We start from the raw sequence: 9,243 nt of genomic DNA, 5'->3' as shown, positions 1-9,243 counted from the left end.
CGGCTGGAGCCGGTGAGGCGGCGGAGCGGGGCGTTGGGGGGACGGGAGAGGCCGTTCGCGGTGGCCGTTCGCGATCGTTCGTGAGGGGTGTGAGGGACACGCATCGCTCACGGGTGTTTTTTTTTATTTTCTTCCTTACAGGAGCGCCCAGGTGCCTCACGAGAACCAGCACCAGGGGGGCCCGGCCGCGCCCAGCGGTGAGTGCTGGGGACAGAGCCCGGGCAGAGCCCTGAGCGCTCAGGGTGGGACTGGGGGGGGAGGCGTGTGCGGTACCCGCGATGAGTCCGAGATGAGCCAGGTTGTAACAGGCTGGGGAGGGGGATTAGCGCTGGGAAGCGGCACATCGGAATTTATCTTACTGTGCCACGTACAGCGCGTGTGACCTTGGCCCTGGTGTAGAGGTGAAGTAGTGAAACTTTAGCTGTAGTAGTATCGAGGGAAGTGGCGCCTGGCAAACCCTGACAGAACTTAAATTACAGATTCCAGTAAGAGTTTTATATTTATTTGCTAACTTTGCATTGAGCAGCGACTAGGAATTTTTGGGTTAAAGCAAGCTTCCTCAAGCTGTACAGTGGTTACGTAACTCAGGGCTTAAGTCCTGTGATAAGATCTTTACACTCGTGTAACCTTTGTAGCTATAAAATGGCTGCCGCTAGAGGGACAGCCATTTTAATTATTAATATATAACCATAACAAGTGTTCTGTACAAGTCGTGTCTGATGAGTCACCACCTGTATTTTTTACTATCTGTGTAGAACGTTTTTAATAGCAGCTTGCTGTGTACACTGCTGGAATGTGTGGAGCTCTGTGCAGGGAGTTTTTTGTAAGATGATATGGTCAAGATCTTGAAGTGGCTGCTTTGTACCTTGAAGGTACTTTTATTTTGCCTCCTCTTGGAGTAAATCAGTTTGTACTAATCTGGAAGGCAAATGGTTATTTTGCATCATAGATGCAATAGCCTGCATTTAGAGTTAAAATAAAATACCATGAAAATTCTGTTTGGAGGAAAAGAGTATTAACTTGTACCATTTACACAAAAGGAATTACACTTAAAACCTGCACAAACCTACCTCTCTCCAGAATTCCACACAGAACTACTCATGGTTTAAACTAAAGCCTTTTTTCCCTATAATTTCATATTTCAGTCTTTTGACTGACTACAGATGAGGAAGTTATGAAACAAAACTGTCATGTGCAAAACATGCTGGTAAACTGGCTGAGGACTGTTAGTGTGTTTAATTATCCTTGAACTTTTTGCCTGTGTGTCACCGTGTTTGTTGTTGCTGTGTAAACGACTTGATGCCCATGAATAATTAACTTCCCCCACCCCACCCAACAACAGGAACTGAGACTGGGCATTGCAGAACAGCAGTAAAAACAGAACCAGCTTCTGAAAGCACCTGCGTGCAGAAAACGGAAGACATGACGGGTTTCATGGATGACTTGACCCTCAGCTCTCCGAAGAAGAGAGAGACGTCCGTGAGATCCAAGAGGAGCTGCGACAGGTCATCAACAAGGTCCTCCAGCAGATCCTCGTGCAGCTCACGGTCCAGCTCCAGCAGCTCCTCTTCAGCCTCCTCGCGGAGCTGGAGCCGCTCCAGGTCGAGGTCGCGGGCCAGAAGGAACGGTTCCCGCCGGTACAGGAGATACTCCCGCTCCTACTCGCGGAGCCGGTCGAGGTCGCGCGGGTACCGCCGGTACCGGGGCAGGTACCACGCCAGGCACTACCGGAGGTACCGCCGCTCCCCCCTGCGCTACCGATCCCGCAGCAGGTCCTGGTCCCGCGGCAGGTCCTACTACAGAAGGTCCTACTCGAGGAGCAGGTCCCGTTCCAGAGGCCGGAGATATTATGGATTTGGGCGAACCATATATCCCGAGGCTTACAGGAGCTGGAGGAGCAGGTCACGCACACGGTCCCGCAGTCGGTCACCTCTCCATCTCAGTGAGAAAGGTACTTTTCTTGGGACTTTACTGTGTGAGAACCTCAAACTGTACAGCTTTCTTTAACCAGTCCAGTTCTGCTTTGTTTACTTGCTTTATAGAGCATAATTTATAATGGCACTGTGGAAGAAAATCTCAGTGTGGTTATAAAAGCGTATTTAACAAACAAAGTAGTTCAGAGCACGTTTTTTGCACTTGAACTGAAGCTACATCTCTCAAGGTCTGATGAAATTCATCACAGTTGATGCTTACGTAGATGCAGTGATAATAAACCTGCAGTTTTCAGGCTTGTGTGAGTAGGTAAATATGGATTTAAACATAACACAAAGGCACTTCTTTTTTTTTTCCTTCCTCTTTTAGACAAGAGGGAACTCCTGGAAATTGCGAAAGCCAATGCTGCCAAAGCTCTGGGAACAGATAACATTGTCTTGCCAGCGAGCTTGAAGATCCCTCCTCCTGCCAAAGAGATAAAAAATGAAAAACAGGAGCGGGAAGAACCTGGAGAGTCAGCTGAGGTAAGTATGGACAGGAGGGTTCTCACCAAAAAGGTAAACACTTCTTAAAACTTGTCTGCATGGATGTGTTCTAGTTTAGCTGTGGAGTTTGTGATTAAGAATTCAAACTCTTGAACAACAACTGCTCTAGATAACCTCTAGACTTTGCCTTAAGCTGGAAGCACAGTGGACCTGTGAGAGGTGGTTGATCCACTGAGCCTGTGCAGGCTGTCCAGTAGTGACAGGTGGGGAAGGAGAGGAGAATGTAGCTTGTCCTTTTGACTTACTCTTTTAATGGGATATATTGCCCATTAATCCAACTAGTTTATGTCTTTCTGACCTAAACCAGGAGTCTCCTTGACAAACCTAGTGAATAGTGTGGGGTTTTTTGGTTTTGGTTTTTTTTTTAAGCTTAAATCTTTCTGCCTTTTTTTGAACTGTTAAAAGTTTTTCATGTGCAACAAACTGTTTCCCAGAAATTCCATACGCAAGCACACAATGCATTTTACATACTTTATTTCTGTCTTATAGAAATCATGACTATGGTTCCAGACATGATGAAGAAAATCTGGTGGTAATTAAGGGACTTGTGGGCTGTAGCTGCTGTGAATTTAAGGGAGGGAGAAACTTGAGCAGCTTAAAGTGAATTTTAGCCTGGTTGTGTTGTAGTGTGTTAACCTGAGTCATGGTAAATACAAACCTGTACATGAGTCAGATGCTGCTGTTACAAATGGAAGTAAATTTACTAAGGGTTTTACACAAATGGTACAGGCATCCCTTTCATAAATATATGCAATATATTCCAGATGTTGAGAGAGTACAGAAGAAGAGGCCTGCATCACTTGCAGATAAGTTTATTGTCATTATCCAAAGCTCTGCAGGATGGTTATGCAGAACTTAATGCCACTTGCTCTGTCACTGCACTCGTGTGACAGTTCATGCTGTGACTGTTTGAATCCTTATAAACTGTAACTGGGATGTGGATATCACGTCCTTTCACACCTGAATTGGCACAGCCACGTTGGTAAAAACACTGAATGCATTTCCAATTGGGTTCAGCATTGCTCTGTTTGCATATCCAGTAGCTTTACAGCTACTTTTGATGTAAATATCTGAAACAACTCTATCCCAGAAAGTTCATGCTCTGTAGTAACTGCCTGACCTTGCATGGGGTGATGTGTCCTCCCACTTAGGCTGTGTGTGCTCTTCTCTAGCAACCCAGAAGTGCAGCAGAAGACATGACCAAGAGTGGGATGGAGAGAGCAACCATACAGAGGAGCATTTCCTTCAGTCCTAATGTAAGTGACTTCCCAAGATGGAATTCCAGTACTTCAGCCCCTCCTGTCTTAGGCTTTTCCCAGCTCTGGTTTCCAAATGAGTGATCTTAATAATAGTACCAAAGTTAATGTAATGGTTTGATAGTGACTTTTCCTGGAGGAATTAGATCAGTCCTTCAGCAGTAGAGCACTATAAGCAGTGGATTTAAAATAGATATTTATCTCTACACCTACTAACAATGACTATCTGTACTCTGCAATACACTTGAGAGTGCTAGAACTAGATGAAATGAAGACTTAACAACTTGAACTAGTTTAAACCAGAACTTATTTCAAGTTCTGTGTTTCAGTAAAGCAAACTCAGTAACTTCTTGAATCCTTTGTCAGTTAAGTGTATATAGTTGATACTTGGTAGGCATCAGGTATTCCAAGAGCTGGAGAGAAAACATTTATATAATCAGTCCAGATAAATGTACTGGATTTGTACCGCTTGAGATGTGACAGGTTTTAATACCTTTTCTTCCGTGAAATTTTTTCTTTTCCAGAACACAATGGCAAAGCCAGCCCTGCAGAAGCCAGTGAGCCATGTTGTTAAGGAGCCAGTAGTTTCTCCAGCAAGAGAAGATGACAGGAAGGGAAGTCCCTATGGGCAGTGGGTTCCTGTCAAGAAAGAGGAGAAGAAAACATTCTTAAACTTCTCACCCAAAAGCACCCTGTTCCGGGCACGCTGACGGGATTCACTGCCTGACTGCAGCACTTCACATCCTTCAGTAGAGAGATTGCAAACTTTCTGATGGGGTTGAAGATTTGTTAATACTGAGTATTTATTTTGAGATTTTTAATTTTTGGAATCTAAGGTTTCTCTTTCAGATAGAGAGCACACTGATCCCGAAGCCACAGATGGGAATCTTGTGTATATTTGTAAATATTTTGTATTGCTTTATCGGACTAGACCTTGCAGGTGGGTAACTTTTTCTAAACCATAGTTGAGTAGCTGTTCTTTGGACACTTGGATTTACATTGTGTAACTGTTTACTTCAAGTGAATAAAGTTTAGTTTTGCACTGGCTTAATGTGTGAAGTGTTAGACCTGTGTTATGAGTATGTCCTGTCTGTGATTTAGCTTTCGCTTACCCGACTTATTACAAGGTGCAACAGAAGGTAGTTGTTGCATCATTAAAGTGGATCTTTATGCTGGAATAGTTCCTGCCTGGGCTGTGCTTAGTTCAGAGCCTTGAGCACCTTCCCTGGATATCCCTCTGGAAGTGGAAAGCTCGTGTAGGATGTCTATATGACTGCTGTAGGTGAAGTGACCACCCTTCTCACTGTCCCATATTGCACTGTGAGCAGTTTGTCCGTTCTGCTCCTTCTAATGCTCAAGTTACTGCAGGCTTGTGTTTTACTTAGTTGGCTTTAAAAACAGCCTCTAAGGGTCACTGTGAGGCAGGAAGGGGAAGGGCAGTCAGTGCAGGAGGGTTCATGCTGACAGGGTACAGGTTATGCTGCCTGTGATGACTCCACGGCTCAGCCAGACCTCTGCTCCGGGAGAAAAGGATGGGAGAAGTCAACGGGCTGTTGCATGGACTTGGTGCAATTGGTTAAACCTGGGTTTTGTATAACAAATTACTAGTAAAATAAACTGAATTTGACTATTCGTGTCTGGAAGCTTCTTTGAGGAACTATTAAATGGCCAAGCCGAGGTTGGCAGTACAAGGGCTCGTGTTTCTCTTGGCCCTTGGGGAGGGTGGGCAGCTCCAGCCTTGGCATGTGACAGCTGGGGAAGCTGCTTTTTCATGGGAATGTCACTTCACCTTCCTCACCTTTCACCTTGTTGATAATCTCCCGCTACTGAAGAACAAACACCAACTCTTAAATTAGACTAAAGCTGGTCTTTATTTAGAACACAAGATTGCACGAGCTGGTTACTCCTGCAAGTAAAAGCTGTGTACAGCTGCAGTTACACAAATCACTTCTACTCCATTAAACCCACCACGGATTCCAGAAAGCGACAGCTATAATGCTTTTTTCTATAAAATTGCCTGTAAAATCTGCACTCCCCCTGCCCAGAGCCAGGGCTGTGTGCTGTGCCCCAGGAGCTGCCTCAGACGGCCGTCCCTCTCTCCAGGTTCTGTTTGATCTCGGCTGTGTACTTCCCGTAGAACCTCTCTGCCTTCTGATTGAACTTGGCGTTCCTCTCGTTGATGTAATCGATGTCGGCGTCGTCGTTGTAGGGTCGCCGCCGGCTGTACTTCTCCCGCTTCTCGATCCTGGAAGGCAATCAGGGCACCCATGGGGCATCCCCGGGCCAGGCCTGGGTGTCCCACTGCCCAAAGCTGCTCTGTCACACGCCTGGCCTCGGGGTTTACTTACTGTTTTTCAAGATCCGCGACCATTCTGTCAACCCCGTCCTTGGATGGCACGTGAGTCCCGTGGAGGAGGCTGTCGGAGGTGGGATAAAGCGCTTCCCCGCTGGATGAGGGGAAGAGGAGCAGCAGGTTACACAACTATTGGTTGCTTTGACATTTCACAGAATCCCAGAATGGTTTGGGATGGAAGGGACCTTAAACACCATTCTTTTCCACCAGATCACACCTTCTGCTATCCCAGGTTGCTCCAAGCCCCATCCAACCTGGCCTTGGACACTTCCAGGGATGGGGCAGCCACAGCTTCTCTGGGCAACCTGCGCCAGGGCCTCCCCACCCTCACAGGGAAGAAGTTTGAAGAAATGAACCTCATTAATTACTCCACTACCCATGAGCCCCCCAAAGCAGGGATGGCCGAGTCGATTAGCAGGCCATACTTTAATACCATGTTAAAGACTAATTAACATCACAGGGCACACGAGATTGTGCATGTGCTGGAAGGATTTAAGTCTCCAGTGTTTGCTAATGGTTTGGAAACACCACAGAACTTACTATTGCTCCTTCAGCTTCTCATACTGCTCCAGGTCGGGTTTGATCTGCCGCGTCAGCCTCTGGTACTGGCGCAGCTGCGCCGCCGCATAATCTGGGGACAAACGGTGTCAGGGTGAGGGGCTTTATCTCATGGTCCAGTTTTCACCCAAAACACCAACACAGGTGTCCATTCCGAACACAGCTCTGTGGTTAAGCTGTTACCTGAAAAGCCCAGGTCGGGATTTTTCTTCTTCTTTTTCCTCTCCCACCTCTCGGCGTCCTCAGCGCTGATCTCCAGCAGTTTGACTCGCTCATAGTCCTCCCCTCTCGCTGCACATTCCTGACACAGCACAAGGGACAATTCAGTTTCAACAATGAGCCAGTGGCCAAGCCTAAAACTCAGTTGCATCTCCCTGGATCAGCCCAGTCAACCTCTGGAGCAGGACAATGATTTAGATAATCAGTAGCCTAATTAGAACATGGATTTTGGGAGGGTAACATCAGTGTAAGCTCCCAAGACTGCTGAGCCACCATGAAGTGTCACTGCAGGCACCTGGGCTGTGGCTCCACGGGGTCATGGGGAGCTGTAAAGGTGTCTTTACCTTCTTCTTTTCCTGCACCTTCAGCTCCCACTCCAGCCGAGCTTTTTTAGCTTCCCAGTTTGGTGGCAATTTAAGTCTTTTGTCTTCCTCCACCACTTCTTGGCTGTTCAGCTTGCAAGCCTCATACTGGGAATGAAACAGGGCAACACTTGAGCACAGGAACAACAAAACGAGAACCCTTGGGGGGACACGAGAGCCGCCCTGGGAGGGGGCCTGGCCACTGCTTCCTGAAAGCACCATGTAAACCAGAATCAGAGAGTAGCTGGGGTTGGAAGGGACCTCTGGAGATCACCCTCTCCAAGGCAGGGTCACATGGAGCAAGTGACACAGGAACCAGGTGGGTCTGGAATGTCTGCAGAGAGGGAGACTCCACGCCCTCCCTGGGCAGCTGTTCCAGACTCTGCCACCTCCACGGAAAGAAGTTCTGCCTCATGTTGAGGTGGAACTTATTGTGGTTTAGTTTATGGCCATTGCTCCTTGTCCTGTCGCTGGGCACCACTGAACAGAATCTGGGACCACCATCTGATACCCCTTGGAGATATTTGCAAGGATTGAGGGTCCCCTCTCAACCTTTCCCCCTTCAGACTGACCAGACCCAGCTCCCGCGGTGTCTCCTCATCCCAGAGATGCTCCAGACCCCAAATCATCCCTGCAGCCTCCGCTGGACCCCCCAGCAGCTCCTCATCTTTCCTGAGCAGCTCAGAACTGCACACAAACAAACGCAGGGCCAAGCAAACCTCCCCCCCCACTCCCTGCCATGTACCGGAGGGGGCTCCGGGACCGATCCGTACCCGCTTCATGTGGAGCTCTCGGAACCGGCGCAGCCGCTCCTCCCGGCGCTGCTCCGCCGCCGCCGCCGCCGCCGCGCTGGGGCCCGCCTCCTCCTCCTCCGAGGAGCTCTGAAACAACGCGTACTCAGCCCCGGGAGGGAGCCGGGGCCCCCCGTCCCGCCCCGCCCGGTGCCGTCCCGTCCCCCACTCACCCCTCCGTCGCCATCGGGGATCCCCAAACTGCTCAACGACGACACGGCCGCCGCCATCGCCGCCCGCCCGCACTTCCGGCTTCCGGCGCGGCCCGTAGGGCGCCCCCCAGCGGGCGGGAGGTATTGCCGCCGCCCTCTGGATCTTCGGATTGTCCCGGTATTCGGGAGTCAGGAATAACTGAGGTTGGAAAAGACCTTCGAGGTCACCGAGTCCAACCTTTTCACGAGCACCCGCTTGTCACCCAGACCGGAGCGCTGAGTGCCACGTCCAGTCGTTCCTTGGACGCCCCCAGGAGTGGGGACTCCACCACCTCCCTGGGCAGCCCCTTCCCATGTTTAACAACCCTTTCCATGAAGAAATTCCTCCTGATGACCAACCTGAGCCTCCCCTGGCACAGCTTGAGGCCGTTCCCTCTCCTCCTGTCCCTTGTTCCCTGGGAGCAGATCCCAATCCCCCCCAGCTCCTCCCTCCTGTCAAGGAGTTGCAGAGAGCGAGAAGGTCCCCACTGAGCCTCCTTTTCTCCAGGCTGAGCCTCCCCAGCTCCCTCAGCTGCTCCACCCCTTCCCTGGACATGCTCCAGCCCCTCAATGTCCTGTACTGGGGACCCCAAACCTGCCTCCAGGGCTGGAGGTGCCCCAGCAGTGACAGACACAGCAGTGCTGGGACAGCCCAGGGGCCAGTGGCACCACCTGGGCACACCTGGGCTCGTGTCCGACCACTGTCACCAGCACCTTCAGGTCTTTTCCCAGTTTTCCATTCACTCTTCCCCCATCCTGGAACACTCCATAGGGTTGTGACCCAAATGCAGAGACATCGAAGTGCAGACACTGGGTAGGGAGTTGCTGCAGCCTTGAAGTGACTCCATGGGTTAGTAACACTGTAATCAACGTTTTTTTCGTTTTCCAAGGATTCAATGGGGTGATGCAAACTTTATAGTCAAAGTAAGGAAGCAACACGTGAACCAGATGAACTCAGGGTGTGCCTGAAAACATTGGTGAGTTCCAGGGCAGAGCCTGGTGCAGGATGAGAAACCAGCGAGAGCCTCTCTCTGTG

The 9,243-nt window shown here is 49.5% G+C and overlaps 2 protein-coding genes across 3 annotated transcripts; one reads left to right on the top strand and one right to left on the bottom strand.

The window, feature by feature from the left end:
* Window positions 1-6: 6 nt before the first annotated feature.
* RSRP1 (arginine and serine rich protein 1) lies at window positions 7-4,780 on the top strand. 2 transcript variants are annotated; one of them, XM_027705964.1, is made up of 6 exons: window positions 7-12; window positions 142-197; window positions 1,343-1,951; window positions 2,302-2,456; window positions 3,650-3,733; window positions 4,258-4,780. In XM_027705964.1, exons 3-6 carry the CDS (start codon window positions 1,423-1,425, stop codon window positions 4,441-4,443), a joined length of 954 nt encoding a protein of 317 aa, XP_027561765.1. In that variant the 5' UTR covers window positions 7-12; window positions 142-197; window positions 1,343-1,422; the 3' UTR covers window positions 4,444-4,780. The 2 variants fall into 2 exon arrangements, 1 of the variants encoding a protein (XP_027561765.1); XR_003537644.1 differs by lacking the exon at window positions 7-12 and having other exon boundaries at window positions 148-197; window positions 3,242-3,733.
* Window positions 4,781-5,585: 805 nt separating this feature from the next.
* Window positions 5,586-8,271, bottom strand: SYF2 (SYF2 pre-mRNA splicing factor). The gene is made up of 7 exons (XM_027705965.1): window positions 8,190-8,271; window positions 7,999-8,106; window positions 7,208-7,333; window positions 6,828-6,945; window positions 6,627-6,717; window positions 6,082-6,180; window positions 5,586-5,978 (listed from the first exon to the last, which is right to left on the bottom strand). Exons 1-7 carry the CDS (start codon window positions 8,244-8,246, stop codon window positions 5,813-5,815), a joined length of 765 nt encoding a protein of 254 aa, XP_027561766.1. The 5' UTR covers window positions 8,247-8,271; the 3' UTR covers window positions 5,586-5,812.
* Window positions 8,272-9,243: the final 972 nt, after the last annotated feature.

The sequence above is a fragment of the Neopelma chrysocephalum genome, unplaced genomic scaffold, assembly GCF_003984885.1.
Source record: "Neopelma chrysocephalum unplaced genomic scaffold, ASM398488v2 Primary Assembly neopelma1_361, whole genome shotgun sequence".
Lineage (NCBI taxonomy): Eukaryota > Metazoa > Chordata > Aves > Passeriformes > Pipridae > Neopelma > Neopelma chrysocephalum.
This window is presented reverse-complemented; position numbering and strand designations above follow the sequence as displayed.

What these genes read in the sequence shown, in the direction of transcription:
- SYF2 (XM_027705965.1), bottom strand. Translation starts at nt 8,246, where the DNA reads ATGGCGGCGGCCGTGTCGTCGTTGAGCAGTTTGGGGATCCCCGATGGC. An exon ending in TCCCCGATGGCGACGGAGGG is followed by an intron (nt 8,107 to 8,189) that starts GTGAGTGGGGGA and finishes GCGTTGTTTCAG; the next exon opens with AGCTCCTCGGAGGAGGAGGA. An exon ending in GAGAAGCTGAAGGAGCAATA is followed by an intron (nt 6,181 to 6,626) that starts GTAAGTTCTGTG and finishes CCCCTCATCCAG; the next exon opens with CGGGGAAGCGCTTTATCCCA.
- RSRP1 (XM_027705964.1), top strand. Translation starts at nt 1,423, where the DNA reads ATGACGGGTTTCATGGATGACTTGACCCTCAGCTCTCCGAAGAAGAGA. An exon ending in TCTCCATCTCAGTGAGAAAG is followed by an intron (nt 1,952 to 2,301) that starts GTACTTTTCTTG and finishes TTCCTCTTTTAG; the next exon opens with ACAAGAGGGAACTCCTGGAA. An exon ending in AACCTGGAGAGTCAGCTGAG is followed by an intron (nt 2,457 to 3,649) that starts GTAAGTATGGAC and finishes GCTCTTCTCTAG; the next exon opens with CAACCCAGAAGTGCAGCAGA.